Source organism: Nuphar pumila, chromosome 14, assembly GCF_984573655.1.
Source record: "Nuphar pumila chromosome 14, dmNupPumi1.hap1.1, whole genome shotgun sequence".
In the NCBI taxonomy this organism is placed as follows: Eukaryota; Viridiplantae; Streptophyta; class Magnoliopsida; order Nymphaeales; family Nymphaeaceae; genus Nuphar; species Nuphar pumila.
Window position 1 is genome coordinate 69441308 of NC_143262.1, and position 16736 is coordinate 69458043.

Consider the following 16736-nt stretch of genomic DNA (forward strand, 5'->3'; position numbering starts at 1 on the left):
GTGAGAATATGAGATCACCATCTTGAGATACAAATGTTTGAGGAGATGTTAGTCATTCATTGTGACAAAATAGGAAGAACTACCATCTGCACACAGCATCACAACTTTATATGAGGTTTCTGTGCAAAACAGAAGTTGTGGCTGCAATCTGTAACATAAATGAGAAGAAATGCATGCAAGAGACATGAACGAGATCATTGTTGAATGATACAAACATTTCAGGAGACCAAAATTATTCATCGTCACATGATAGGAAGAACAGCATCACAAATTTATGAATGAGATTCCTGCATTTCTTCAGTCATCTCCATGTAAAAACTGAATTTGTAAAAGCATGAATTGATCAATGTTAATGGCATGAATCTCTATGGATATGTGAAAGCATTCTTCAAACTTAATTTATGATTGTAGAAGAAAACCAATGGCAGCATTTTGCACCATGAATTGATCAATGTTATTAATGAATGAAGCCCAAGGCTTGGTACAATCAATGAGCAGACGGAAGAAATGGGAAAAGCCAAATAAACTAAGTGGAAAATCTAACATTATTCAAAGATTTCCACCAGCTATTTTTATCCCACCAAACTTCTGTGCCTTCACGATTTCATCAGCAGGTTCTTGATATATTTCAGTACTCCATGTGCATCGACTGTCCATGCAACTGAAACAGGGGAAATGCCTGTCCAGGGATTATTTGAGTACCATCTGTGCCAAGACATTGTCAAAATTAATCAAAAGGTAATAGGAAGAGATGTAAAGACAAAGCAAGGGTATTTTGTTCCTTGTACTTCTTTAGCCCTTGGTCCATCAGCGTGTGGCCCACACAGATACCCTGTGTTTCAACCCTTACAGCTCCTTTTCTAAATGTAAAAAGGTCAGGCTGGACTAAGGCAACAAAACTCACTGGATCATGTAAGAAAATTCCTGCAGATGAGCAATAACGAAATACAGAACTTAGGCAGAAAAGAAGTTGAGAACCAAAAAAAATTGCCGTAATTGAGAATAAGGCTACCATGAAGACCATCAGATTTTACATGCCAGTTCCTGTAGAACTGACAAATATCATAAATATATTGAGCATGTTTTCCTCTGGAACCCCTCAATTCAGCAAGATCATCATCTGAAACAGCAGACATGTTCAATGAGCACCAAAAGCTGCTTCATTGTCCTAGTTACTCATGAATTATAATTCAAGTAGAGAGAAATTTAAAGGGAAGCTACACCTGTTACTATGACTTGTGTAGTGATGTTTATTCCAACAACCACAATATCTGCTCCACAAGTAAATACAATATCAGCTGCCTCAGGATCACCATATATCTGCAACTCAGTACACAGTTTGTATTAGGATCAACTACCATTGGATGCCAAAGTTGAAGCAGTCTATGAAAGAGAATTAATAAGGTGATGACGGGCTTTATCTTAAAAGTCAAGCCACCAATGAGTTCATGTAATGCATATCAAAATAGGTAGGCATCAAAAGATACGAAGGCCATCTTGGGAAGGCACAAGTTCTCCTATATGTAGCAGCACACAAACGAAGACTTGATTCCAATGATCATTATTCTTTATACAGCCATAAAGGAAGAAGAAAAGGAAAAACATTGAGAAAACTGGCATGCAAATATAGGATCCACTCATTTTCAAGATGAAAAAAAGTTAAAGTAGGAAAATGTAAGGAAGGATTTTCAACGTCATTAAGATAGATTGGTATGCAATGCTCTTAAGTTACAGTAACATGGCACAGAGATGAAAACATAATAACCACAGGATAGATGTGCAATGCATGGGATTTGTTGAAGACAAATCAGACAGCCTAGTTGGTCTGCCATGTGGTTGACAACTCAGTACATATTGTGTAATATTTTTTTCATAAAGATTCTTGTTTCATTCTTTACATGAAAAACACAGAAGAAAAAGGAAAATAACAATAGAATGTTATGGACTTCCAGTCTATGCAGACTCATTCAGTTTGGAGTACATGGTTAATGTGCACAATCTCAAAAACAAGTTTCAAGCATAAAAAAATTTGTAAATCTTTGTGAGCTGCCTCACCTTGATATTGAACCTATGAAACCCAAGCAGGATTGAATCTTAAGCATAGTACAACAACTGAAAAAAGAAGTTAAGAGAAAAAAATAAAAGCATGTGCCTATCGACGGAGCAGGGTAAGAATATCTACATTTGCTTCAGCAGCAGGAGTGATATTTCCAGATGCAAAAAATGACCCACCAAGGATGACCACTTTCTTCACCTTGCTTGCAAAGGATGAATCACTCTTGATTGCCTATTTAAAAAACAAAAAAGAAATAGAAAAAGAAAACAAAAAAAAACCATGAAGTCTTTAGCAACTGTTTATCAAAGGAAACCATGTCAACCAGGTGCGAATGTTAAAAGATAAACAAAGCATGTAGAAAATGCAGCAAAACGAACTAAATAAAGTGAATGGTCATTATTACCAATGCCAAATTTGTCAAGGGCCCCAGTGCAAGAATAGATACTTCACCAGGGTATTCAGTGACCTTGTCAACTAAAAATTGACATGCACTTCTGTGAATTTTCTTTCCCTTAGGAGGTGGAGGAAATGTGTTCCCAAGTCCATCAGAACCATGAACAAAATCAGCAATTCTAGGAATCCCTCGCTGTCAATAAAAAAAACAATATTGGATAGATCACATTAATGTACTTATTCATGCAAGGAACCCAAAAATTAAATTACTCGTATACAGGAATAGTGCCATATAAATAATTATCAGGACAATTTGCTTGGTGCTTATGAACTTGATGCAATAGGATGACCGAATGGTGGGCAAGATTGTTGGAAGGAAATAATTCTTTCAAGGAAACTGAAAGAGGTTCGAACAAATACTTTCCACTTCAGGCTACAAAACACTTTGTTTCTTGTTATAGATCATCTTGGAGTAAAAGCTGGGTTGAAGAAAATGCATATATGTGAGACAATGACCAATTCACAAATAGCATGGATGCATATGATCAGAAGGTTGAAAATAAAATCAACTTATTGTTATTATTACCTAGATTCCACTAGTCACTACCAACCATGAAGCGCTTCCAGGACACTCAAATCTCGACTAGTCTGGTACATTTCCAGCATGAATTCAGGCCAAAAAAGGGGAATTGACACAACAGACAGAATGCATGCCAGTCTAAGTTCAAGGATGAATACCCACTGGAAATGTACAACTAGGAAACTAGGCCGCAAAAAATGATCAGCTAATCAAACTACAACACTAAACACTCTCAACAAAACACCCTAATCTTCAATTCAGAAAAAATCATAAACCCCATAACACCAAAATTAAACAACGGAAAGCAAAATACCTTCAAAGGCTCGTCGCTGCCCTCGGCCACCGGAGTTTCCGGAAACCCTGCGATCCCACACTGTCCTTTTACACAGTGAGAACAGTAATTATTGACGAACAACGCTCCCAAACTCACAAACGAAACATGCGGTTTCAAAATCACATCGAAGCGAAAGCAACGAAGCTCAAAATCGGTTCTTTTCAATAATTCAAACGAAACACAGGAAAGTCGACGTACCAGATGAAGTGCATTCTTTGTAGCATCCTTAGTGCTAACGTTGCCGAAGATGGTTGTCAACCCCAACACCTCCAAATTAGGCGATTGAAACGCCATTAAAATCGTCATGGCATCATCTGCAACTCATCAAAACAACAACAAAAGAAAAAGATTACAGAAAGGAAATAAACAACAGGAATAAGAAACCTCTGATTCTCCATCTTCATAATGAAAAAGAAAAACTGAAAACCCATCAATCTTCTCGCGTTTAAACCCCAAAACCCACATATCACGTAAAAAAAAGAACTTTCTTTACAATGCTGGCGATTGTGATGATGACAAAAAGCAGGATTAATGAACAAAAGAAAAAAAGAAACAGGAAAACAAGGACCGGGAGGCAAAAGAAAAAAAAAAGAGAGGAAGAAAGCGTCGTACCGATACCGGGATCCGTATCGATGATGATCTTCTGAGGAGCTTGAGATGAATTGTGGCCATTCATCTTCTTTTTCTTTTTTTTTCTTCGTGGCCGATTCCTGTCAGGGTTTGGAGAGAGCGACAAAGAAAGAGAAACAGAGAAGAAGGAGACGGAAACCTCAGCTTCGCTTCTTTCCTTTTCCGGCCGACGACGGACTCCCTCCTTCTCCTTCTCCTTCTCCTTCTCCTTCTCTTCTCCAATTGTTGTGTTTTAGTATGGGTGTGTCATGCGTGGCGTCGTCGCTATCCTCTTGTTTGCGTCTGAAAATTCAGCGAACTATTCATCGCCACGTGATAATGAAGTCAAGGAAGCCGTCGGCGTGCGGGCCCCACATGGGTCTGAGGGGATCGTTATACCGACCAAGGCCTTCTCTGGGGATGCCTTGAATTGATTTGCTCGCTCGAAAATAAAGGTTCCGCGTAATTGGATCCGAGATGGGACCCGAGTGGTCGTGGTGCCGGGTCCGTGGGTGACCACTCCACGATCCGCGGTCGGTAGCAGGTGTGGGCCTTTGTTCTCTTTTCCGGTTTTGGAGGGTAGGGGTCCAAATGGATCGGATTCGGACGGAATCCTGATCTGAATCCAATACATTATTTCAAGGTGAGGATCTTTACATCGGACCAGGTTGTTTTTTGAATCAGATTGGGACTTGTGCGGTCGAGCTCTTCTTGTTCTTGGTCTCAGATTCAGTTGTTACTGAATCCAGAAAAAATCCAATAAGTTTATTTGTCCCAAGTTCAGTTGTTTCTGGGTTCACATAAAATTCGATAAGTTTGTGCTTTTAACAAGTGAAATGCATGTATATTTTGAGATGTAGTTCCTAGGTCAGGGTCCGGGTCCAGCTGGACATGACTTAGGATGAAGCAGACTCGGTTCGTGGATATCAGATAGCATAAACCAAAACCGGTGAAATTTTATTTTGTATAGTTTTTTAGTACATTGTAAAATAGGTGATTTGAATTGGAACTCAAGTCAGACCCATGTCTGGTTTACAAAAGTATAACTAGAGTTGCGTCCACATGGTGTTTGGATCATAAGAGTCTGAACCGTTCATCTAATCAGCCCTACCTCATCAAAGCAGAACCGAAGCCTATTGGATCTGATCAGGGTCGGAATCCAGGTCAATGGATTCTTTTCTGTTTTGGGGATAGCGTGCAAATGGATTCTTTTCTGTTGGATTATTTTTCCAAATCAAAATAACATATTGATCTTTAAATAGAAGCAACGTATATTTTGGATTGGATTGGATTGGTACTTTATCCGGAGAGCAACCCCGGCATAGATAACTCCAATTCGGTTCCAAATCAGATTCAATTATTTCAATCTAAACTGATTATTTATTTATTTTTTTTTCAAATTATATCTGCATAGACTGCATGTTTGATGTGCAGATGAACAGGAAATCGAAATGGAAAGGTGGTGGAACTCGTCTTTCCCACTTCAAGGAGGAGAGTGGGTCCAAAAGCGGATCCATAAAGAATTGGGATGAGGGCCCAAAAGAGGATCCATAAAGAATTGGGATGAGGGCCAAATCAATGAGGGCTACTGACAAGGACTCCACTCATGATGCACATTTGTGGCTTGTCTGGACTTCAAGTTTTTCGCTCACCAACCTTCCTCACTTGGGATTAGGGAATAGGGATGAAAAAGTAGATGAAACGTGTGAGTTTGGACCTTCCAAGTTCCAATCCTACTCATCAAAAAGTCCGAGTACTAAAAGGCAGGTAAGAGGAACGTTCATATTCTTTAGGTCCACTTAACACTAGGACACAAAAAAGTGGACAATCCAAACTCGGACGGCATAGAATTAGATATCCAAATTCATTTTGGTTACCCGTATTGACCAGACAACACATAGTTTGGATCGAGAAAAGAGATCTCTGATCTGACCCATATTCCTAAGAAATGTATGTCTTTAAATACATGTAAAATACTCTAGTAAAGTCGCTTTGGGTTGGAAGTAGGGATGTCAATGTGTGGGTTTGTACCGGGTACCTGACCTGACCCGAGCCTGAATTCCCCGGTATGGGCATGAAAAGTGCCAATCTGAATAATATTCGGGTCAACCTGAACTTGACCCAACCCAACCCGAGTATTTTATAAGCATTTTTAGTAAAAATAAATTTCTGAAATTATGCAGGTCCAGACAGTTTGGGATTTCATTTTTGTGACCTGACAAAACCCTAACCTTAAAATTTGTTATATGGGCGAGTTTGGGCATATCCTGATGGGTTGGGTACCCGACCCATTGACAGTTGAAAGACTAACAAAATTCACAACTCAAACCCGAAGTAATTTTGGATTCGGATGATGCTAAGTATCCAATAGAGACTAAACCATTGGCAATCCTGACCCAACACAACAAAATTAATTTCCACTTTGTAATGGGTTTTGTTTCTATTGGATCATATTTGAGGAAAACCAAATCCTTGAGAAAACAAGGTTGTGATGAAATATGACGAAAACCAAATCCTTAATACAAGGTTGTAATGAAACAATCAAGTACGAAAAAAGGGTCCAGTATAAGTCGGATCATGTTTGATCCACAGGTATACTTATTTTTGGCAAAGCAAATGGGTTTGGATTCTGATCCAATCCAATTTGAACATCCTCTCTCTCTCTCTCTCCACAGGTATACGTATAGTCGCAAAGTTTGCTTTTATTCCTAATAGAAGAGTTCAACAAGCATATATTTCGGCTTCAGAGGTCATTCACTCCATGCACGCGAGTCGTACTCCTTACTTCGTGTTGAAGCTTGATTTTAATAAAGCATATGATTCTGTGTACTGGCCTTTTTTGTCGCAAGTGGTGAATCACATGGGATTCGGCAGCCGTTTTTCCAGATGGGTGTCAGAGCTTATTACCAATGCACAAGCCATGGTGTCCATTAACGGGGTAAAGGGTGAGCAATTTTCTTTGCGGCGTGGCTTACGGCAGGGATGTCCGCTATCTTCGCTGTTGTTTAATACAGTGGCAGAAGGACTTGCGGTGATTCTTAGACGAGCGCAGACAAGGGGCTTCCTACAGTCATTGGATATCCGAGGCTTTTCTGGTCATATTATACAATATGCAGACGATATGCTAGTTTTTGGAAGGGCTTCAATACAGCAGATGCTTCGCGTTAGGCTTATTCTCATGTTTTTTGCAGCGTTGTCTGGGCTGAAGCTAAATGAAAATAAGTGTTCGATCACGCTTCTGAATGGCGATCCGACCAGTCAAAATGCGGCGAAAAAAATTTTCAACTACGCTATAGGGCCATGGCCGATCAAGTACTTGGGCCTCCCCCTACAAGTCAAGTCAACCTCTAAAACATCATGGGCACCCGTGGTTGACAAGGTGTGTCTTAAGCTCCAGTCTTGGCGTGCAAGATATTTGTCTCTTGCGGGCAGAATTACTTTAATCAGGCATGTTTTGTCAGCAATTCCGGAATTTTTCATGTCGGTCTGTGTCATGCCTGTCAATGTTGAGCATCAACTTAAGAGCGTCTTGTCAAGGTTTTTGTGGCGTGGTGTAAATGGACCTTATAAGAGGCACTTGGTGGGATGGGACTCCATCGTTATGCCAAGGAATATGGCTGGCTTAGGAATTTTTGCTTTGCGTAAAAGGAGTGTGGCATTGGCTGTGAAGCAATGCTGGTTGGCTCATACGTCACAGGATGCTTGCGCAAACTTCCTCCGGCTAAAATATGGTCTAATCGATTCGCTTGCTGTTCGTCGGGGGGCTCGTGGACCATACACATCGCATTTGAGGAAAATGTGGTTTAGGGCATTGCGTTTGTTTCTTGACAGGGATTTGGACGTGGGGGTAGACGGATCTTGGCTTCAATGGGCAGTCTCGAATGCGGGAGTTTTCCAAGTCCACAAGGTCTACCGTTCTGTTTTGCCTCCAGGTCAGGGCTGGATCTTCAACAATGCTTTATGGGCGAAGGGACCATCTCCGAGGACCAAGGTATTGGCTTGGTTGATTCTTCATGACCGGATACAGACCCATAACAATATCAAGAGGATGGGTTTTCAGTTTCCCAGTTGGTGTGTGCTTTGTCGACAGGCCGAAGAAACTACACAACATCTCTTCTGGTCGTGTGAAGTGTTTCAAGAATTGTTTTCAAAAACTTGGAGGGCTCTATCAGTTGTTGTGCGGGAGGGTTGCTTTGCGTTAGATCTTATCCTCGACCCTGCTATAATTAGACGCGAAATGAAGTGGAGGACTATTTGGAGAGTTTGGTTATTTACAGGGTGGTGGTTCATATGGATGGCCAGAAATGATGCTACTTTTCGGGATGTCCCGTTCAACCTTAATCGGTTGACCCATAGGGTCTTGGCTGATGTGTATGCTATCTTACGCATATATCTCAAAGACCTGCCTCTGCCACAAACCGATCCTCATATAGATGTTTGTGGTCCTCAATGAGTGTTTTGTTTTGTGTTATTGGTGTTCTCATGTTATGTTGTTGTGTTTGTGTTTGTGCTTGTGGGTCTCAACGCTTTGTTGAGTTTCACTTTTAAGTAACGTTGATCGCTTTTCGGCTCTCTCTCTCTCTCTCTCCGCCCCTTGGGCTAAAATGGGTCGGATCTTGGTTTTAAATAATTAGCACAATAAAAAGAGATTTTCCCACGGTAAGATGATCACAGGGATAATTATTAGGATGGACTGGGTAGTAGTTGATCCTTGGTGAATGAATGTTGCAATCCGTTTTTATCCCTATGGGTTATGGTGGATTATTGATGGTTCTTTACAGGACATTATGGCATCAATGGTGCGCACTCCCTGATTGAGCTAAAACTCGCCTAGCTTTTCATCTCTCAGTTTTATTGTCAGATCAACAAATTGCTTTCACCGTTTGAATTCTCTTTAATTTCTACACATTTTGCAACCAAAATACATTTTTAAACTTTAAATTAGTATTTAATTCATTGCCTAAAAAATATTTGTTTGAATGATTTACCACCCTATAATGTATGTCACAAACGTAAAAATGCAACCAGACACGATGGGAGTTTGACGACATGTGTGCTAATTTTTTTTTTCAAAATAGGACATGATATATATATATATATATATATATATATATATATATATATATATATATATATATATATATATATATACACACACAAACGAAAACCTACCCACTAAAAAACATGCCAAACATATCCACTAAAACCTGAACCCACCTTTGATCAAATACACTACTAAAATGGGCCGCATTGCAAAATATCTCCTATAGTCAATCATGGAAAGATCTTGACTATAGTATGCCCAAAAGTACTTGGCTTGCAAAAATATTGTGGTGAGTAGGTTTGACATGTTTTTTGGTGGGTAGGTTTTCATCCCTGTATATATAGGTATATATAGTGATTGGTAGTTGCTCACATCTTAGGTGCTAAATGAGTTTTTTAGTTTTTTTTATTTTATTTATAAATTATGACCGTACAAATGTGATCAATGTACTTGATTTTATAGGGTCAACTCTTGAAGTGTTTGATTCTGACAAGTAGGTGGGTTTTTATAAGGTTGAAAAAATAATGGTTCAAAACTTTTATAAAATTTTGAGGCTCCAAATATCAATTTTTTCATCGAAATCACATGATCCGGGTGTGAATTTCTCATAAATCGACGTTGCCCAACACATTTATGGGGTCAAAACTGAAAAAAAAAACATCAAAAGGGCAAAAAACCCATTTAGCATGTATCATTTAGCACATAACATGTGAGCAACTACTAATCTCTCTCTCTCTCTCTCTGCTCACACGTTAGGTGCTAAATGATCATGTGAAATGGGTTTTTCAATCTTTTTTTATTTTATTTATAAATTCTGACTGTACATATGTTATCTATGTACTTGATTTTAGAGGGAGCAGCTCTTGAAGCGTCCGATTCTAAGACATGGGTGAGTTTTTATAAGGTTCAAAAAATCAACGTTCCAAAATCTTTGTAAATTTTTTAGGCTCCAAATATCATTTTTTTTATCGAAAATACATGATCTAGGTGTGGATTCCTTGTAAATCGACCATGCCCAACACATTTATGGGGTCAGAACTGTAAAGAAAACAACAAAAAGGCAAAAAAAACTATTTAACATGTATCATTTAGCACCTAACGTGTGAGCAACTATCAATATATATATATATATATATATATATATATAATCAATAAAAGCTATTTTTATATTTTAATATATAAAAATATATTTTGGTTGAAATATAAATTAAAAATATTAAAATAATAAAAATTTGTATACATTTATGTTTGTGTTGGTGTTTCGTAGGTGTTGTAGACATCCCAATTTTAATCAAGTAATTTCATGTCTAGAGTCATATGCCAAAATTCAGTGTTTCGGTCATTTAAGAGTTATTCTAATTTAAACTTCACTTTTGGCCTTTCAAATGGCTTCTTTAAAGTTTTTGACCAAAAGATCAATTAAACTAAATACTTTTAGCTTTCAAACAAAATAAAAATTAGGCCAATATGACATCATAATAGAAAGTTATGACTAAAATAATGTGTCATGTTTAGTAAATTTTTTTTTCAAGTAGGGCCTAATTTGAATACATTTTAAACCTCCAAAACTATTGAATTTTGTTTTGTACTTAAGAGATGAATTACCTCGATTTGACATTCAGATAGAAAGTTATGGCCAAAATAAATCAATTTGTCCATACAGTTAAGCCTGTCTACTAACGACAATCCCAGAATTATCATTAACAACTCTTTGATGTGTTGTTAGCAATGTCCAAAATTGATGAATTGTCATTATAAAAACCCTTATTTGTCATTAGCATTTTGGAGTGTCGTTATCACTTCACAATGTATCATTAGCACAATAAGTCGTTAGCGCACCATTTGACTCATTTGGTCCAGATTCACCCGTAGAATGACGATAAATCTCTAAAAACCTTTCATTCATATCTCAAACTCTCAAAAACTCCATACAATGAACCTAGTCTACATTTTAAAATCCCAAAAACCCATCTTATCTATCTTCTTATCTTAAAAACCTTAAGCTCTAAGCAAGGTAACTCTAGTCAGTTCTAAAGAGATCTTCAAACCTTCAACCAATAGGGTCATGTCATGTCATGTCATCATAAGATGGATTTAAATCTTTGAATCTTGAATTCATAAGATTAAGATCTAAATGAAAACTATAAATAGAGGTCTAAGCTCCTTAGTCAAACATTTAGATCTTGAGTGTGAGAACCTTACTGATGTGAGAGCCTAACCTAGCCCAGGTAGGGATACACAATGAGAGCTAGCTCAGGCTTGACTCCAGCTTGAATCGTTTAAGCTCTACTCAAACTCATTCAAAAAATAAATGAGTTGAGCTTGAACACAAGTCCAGGCTTGGTGTGGATAAATGAGTCAAGCTTAAACACAAGTCCAGGCTTGGTGTGGATAGACAAGCTGAGCTTGATCAAGTCTCTAAACTTGATTAATCTCAATAAAGCTCACATAAGGTATATATATAATATGTTTGCAAAGTAAAACCCTAAAATCATCATTTCCTTAATGGGTAGGATGTTAGTCTCTTTCTCAAAAGGCATTGAGTTTGAATTTCACAGCCTATCACCTTTCTCTATACAATAATCTAGCGGGTTTTTAATATATGTAAATTTTTTGGGTCATAATAAACATAACTCATAGTCTAGCATGATGGTCCATCATTTGTGCATCACTTGGGGAGATTGGGGATTGAATCCCATCTTTGTAGGACCCTTTACGAGTCAAGCTTGAATATAAGCATTTTGAAACGAGTTGAGTTTGAATAGCTTAGTCTCAGCTTGTGTGTATGCCTAAGTTCAGGTACTCTCACCTTGTCAAATCTAGGTCTAGATCACCTGTCATGAGATCCATTATGTCGGATCCGAACCTCCCTGAGCCCATGCCTTGTAGAGGTACTGTCAAATTCATCACTCGTCAAAGTCAATGTCTTAGGAGAGCTACCTAAGCCTGTGGTGAGTTCACTTTCATTTATTTTTAATTTATTTAGAATGTGTTTGTCTCTAATTTCATATTTTTGTCTTTGTTTCATGCTTTTTCGAGCGTTGGTGGTGCCCCACAACAACTTTACCTTCTTTTAAAACTCGTAATTGAGGTATGTGTCTTGCAAGCTAAAAACCAACCATTGAAGATTCTGAAGTTCTTGGTGCGGTTAATCCTTGCTCATCGGAGGAAGAAAGACACACTACTTGAAGGGTGAATCCCACATTCTCTTATCTTCTAAAATTCAGATCCAGTTTTTCAAATTTAGTCATCTTTTCCTTTCAAAATTTGGTGACTCACAAAATGGCAATCACGGTGGAAATGCTCATCTAAACATTAGAATCAGAATTCCTAGGATTTAGCATTGCAAGTTTAGTCCTTTGTCAGTTTTTTAGTATTTTTGAATATTGGATCCACCTCACATCCAAAATCCATTTTCAGCTTTATTTTTTGTCTTGACCATGCTCTGTTGGCAAGGCCGTATCTCAGTGTCTATGAGTCAGATCATCATGTGCTAATAGTTGTTAGAAAATAATCATCTGCGCTACAATTTTCATTTTTGGTGCATATTTGTATTATGCCTTTAGGGCCTTCAAAATTGTATGAGAATCGAGAAAACAATCAATTTTCTTGTTGTTTTCTACTAACCAATTACTGCATTGTGGGTCATATCTCAACAATCATATTTTTAAAATTAGTATTTTTACAACCTTTGGAAAGTTGATAGTGTCACCTAAATCTTCTCTATTTTGCGTTAGAACCAAAAGCACTCTAGGTTCAATGTTTCAAAACTTCAAAACTGAGGCAGATTTCTTGCCTGCAGCGGTAGTCACATAATAGTCTATTTTTCATAAATTGTATCTCTCTAACCGTACATCAGATCAGGGTCCCTTCTTTATTATGTTTATTAGTTTTTTATATTTATAGAGCTGGTACTTGGGAAATAGTATAGATCTATCAAAATAGGTACCCAGTGCCTATTCAGGTATCATTAGAAAGCGCTCATAGTCATATTTTTCTGTTATTTTGAGAGTTTTTCTCAAATTCTACCATTTTTTTAGTCCAAAATCAATGTCAAAATCTAAAACTGATTTAAGTTTGTAGAATTGTTTTCGGTAACTCCTCGACTTTTGGATCAGATCTCACTTTTCGAGTATTAGAATCCAGTGATTTCAGTGCTCATGGATTGTGGATTGTCTTGATATTATTTTGGTGTGCACTTGTACTGAGTTTCGATATGAATAAGTCATTTGGAGAGGATCTCTTTCATATTCGATTCTTGATCTTGTGATCCACATTCTTACAAATCGAATCTTGTAAGAAAGTCATTTCCTATAAAAATAGTTTAGGTTTTCAAAACATTTTTGTTTGAAAAAAAAATATTTTTGAGTGACTCTTTCCTGCTTTCTTAGGTAGAAACCCTAGCTAGAATTGATTGCTGACATGCTTTCAGTTAGGGGATTGAACTAGAAGCCCTTGTTAGAGATTATCTTGTAACATAGAATTCTTAAGAAAATATCAAAATCTCCAACAAGTTAGCTGATCAGCATATTTGAGACATTGTTTGCTTTGTCTATGCTTCTCTAATTTATCCTTCTTAGGACTGATTGTAGAGCCTCTTGTTTTCTTGTGTGGATTGTTTTAAAAACATCTTAACTTGTCATATATTTTAGATCTTCAATTTTTTTCACCCGTATCAGGAGCCATCAGCTCAAGTATATTGGTTATAATTTAAGGAGGCCGAGTACTTGATCACACATACCAGGAGTCATGGCTCGAGTATATAGTAAAAGGTCTGACAATAAGTAAGTCTTACCCAATTAGAACCCAGTGAAGTGACCTCACATATCCATAGACCATTCGAAGAGATTTAGCAAATCTCATTATTTTTTAAAATTAGATCTGTGTGCAAGGTGATTTTGTGTGAACTCCTTCGTGCATAGAAACCTAAGCCTATGGGTAAAGATGACTCAAAGAAGAATCTAGGTACATACTCTCATGAGGTCTGGGTCGTCCCAAACCTAGATCAAGATCCAGAGGGACATGATCTGAAATTCAAAGTAGTACCCAGTACTGCTGGTAAGGGCAAGAGGGATATTAGATCCTCTAAGTCTAACTAGTACCTCAAGTGCCAAGAAATATGAAAGGACCTGAATGAGCAAGAGATGCTTAGGCTATCATTAGGGTCAGGCACTAAGAGAAAAAAGATGGTCATGATACTATGTGGGAAGAGGTTGACAAAGAAGAAGAAAAGGTCCAATCAATTGGAAAGGAAAAACGGACAAGCTTTAATCAGTTTATGTCATTGCATATTGGAAGAAACATACCAAATGCTTATGATCAGGGGTAGTTCATGGAAAAGACTTTCAAAAAAGGAAAGTAGATAGTTTATAAATACAAGGATAGGTAGTCTTGTCCTAACCTAGAGAGTGAAAATATTTTCTTAAAGCTAATATTGAAAGAAATACGACAAAAAATGTTAGATATTGAGCTCCAGCTCAAAGCTCTCTAGTATCAACAATAAAGGCAATTTAGGAAGGTAGTTCCTACCTTATTCATCCATATCAGTCAACCCCAAATAAAGTCACCTCCTCATGCCCATATTCGAGATGTTAGAAGTTATGAATATGAAGATTAGTTATGGAGTTTGGAGAATGAGTTTTGTGATTGCATCATTAGATCTATCAAGTCAAGGCGAAAGAAGGTCCTATGCAATCTGAGACTTCATACTAGATGGAGATGGAATTCTAGAAAAAGCTTCCTAAAAAATTATCAAGTACAGTAGAGTTTGGAATCCTAAGACCTATCTCACTTTGTTTCTTAATGATTGTGACAATTACCAGAACAATGACCGAGCTCTTATCAAGTGGTTTTCTAAGAGCTTAGAGGAAGAAGCGCTGGCTAGGTTTTCCACCTTAAAACATTTACCACATTAAGAAATTTGATACAATAATTGATTTATTCATCGAAAGATTCAAATACAATGTATATTCATTGGTAATAAACAGTCAATGTTATGACCTCATACAGAAAAAATATGAGAATGCTCAAGTATTCATCAATCAATGGAGAGGTATGTACCATCAAATAAAGGAGCCAATGCAAGAGTCTCATGCACTCACCATTGTCCTCAATAATTTCAACCAATTGTTAAAAAGACCTTCTTTCCACCTAAAAGTGTGATACTTTTGTGGAGTTAATAAGTACAACCACCTAAATACAATCCAATTTGAAAAGAGGAATGTATGATATTCAAAATTGAGGGAAGTAAGGATGCAAGCTCCAAGAAGTCTAACCCCAAAAACCAAGTCAACACCATAAGCTCAGGAGGGTCCAACCGAGGTCAGAAGCAATCAGACACATCGCAAAACCAATCACAACAAATATTAGTCATTAAAAGGCCTCAGAATCAACAGAGGTCAGGAACTCAAAAGCAGAGGCAGCCTAATTCTAACTGGAATAAAAACTAGTCTTGAGATCAAAAGTTTGTAATGTTTAAGTAGTCTTTGATGAAAGTCCTTGAATTCTTATTGCAAGCAAAGATGAACAAGCTCTCTAAGGTTCCTAACCCTCCTCCAGTTAAGGGTAAGGACCTCACTAAATTTTGCAAATCTTACCCGATTGTGGACCATGATACTGAATAATGCACTATTCTCCATCATAGAATTCAAGATTACCTTGATAAAGGAAAGATCGAGTTCATGTGTGAAGAAGAGCAGTGGAAATGCAAACATGGGCATTTACCCAATCCATTTCCCCCTCATCAATTCAACAATATTGAGGTAGTTGAAGAAAGTAGTCAGTGTCAAAAAAATTTTTCCTAAGTCAGAAAGTCTAATGCGTTGCTACCGCCATCGTCTATATAGATCCTCAAGATAGACAACAATTTGTAGTCATTCCAAATTTGGCTATGGTACCCATTGACAAAAGCAAGCTCGGGGTCGATGAAGAGTGCTTTCAACTCTGTCTTTGTCTTCTAACCACATAACCTACAATATCGATCATCTTACATGGTCTGGATGGATATACCAATCAGAACACCTCAGAAAGGGCATTCCCCTCTTTCCACACCAAATGGAGTCACACACTTAGCAAGATTAAGAAGCAGAAGTGCTAGTCACTCCAATCGGGGCAGATCAGAAGAAGAAGGGTCAATGTGACATAATGAGTCATTTAGCCAAGCTTATAACTCTCATCTCTATCTTGGAATTGATCAAAGTGTTACCAAAGCACATTCAACCTACTGTGAAAATTCTCAACAAAATCAAAGTCCTCTCATGTACTGGATGGTCTAGTTGCATTAATGTCTAAAGTCATAACCCAAATGCCTATCACCTTCTGAAAAGATGATATTTCTCGACCTCTCTTTTTTCACACTAAGGCTTTCCACATCATAGTCCAAATAAGAGGGTTTTCTATTCTCAATTGCTTAGTAGATGGTGGAGGAGTGTAAACACCACAAATTTTCTTCATCCATTCTCAAACACACCCCTCGTGTGAATGCCAACCTTGGTAGGTCAGCGTAGGAGTCCAACCCCGAGTCTGTTTTAGAAAAACTACCATTTTACCCACTTTCATTAGGAAAATTACCATTTTATGCCTAGGTCATCCTAGACCCATGTCAGTCAGAGTCGACCAAGCTCATTCTCAAGCTCAGAACATTTAGAATGTCAGTCATTTCAAGCTCACCTGAGCTCACAGTGAACAGGCCATGTTCATTTCTGACCATTCCTGCTAAAAT

At 37.7% G+C, this 16736-nt stretch overlaps 1 protein-coding gene across 1 annotated transcript; it reads right to left on the bottom strand.

Annotated features, from left to right (window-relative positions):
* Positions 1-370: 370 nt before the first annotated feature.
* Positions 371-4181, bottom strand: LOC149816925 (uridine nucleosidase 1-like). Its single transcript, XM_089987506.1, has 9 exons — positions 3976-4181; positions 3562-3677; positions 3343-3402; positions 2460-2642; positions 2183-2287; positions 1224-1320; positions 1013-1120; positions 789-924; positions 371-705 (listed from the first exon to the last, which is right to left on the bottom strand). The coding sequence occupies exons 1-9, from the start codon at positions 4037-4039 to the stop codon at positions 597-599; spliced, it is 978 nt and encodes a 325-aa protein (XP_089843632.1). The 5' UTR covers positions 4040-4181; the 3' UTR covers positions 371-596.
* Positions 4182-16736: the final 12555 nt, after the last annotated feature.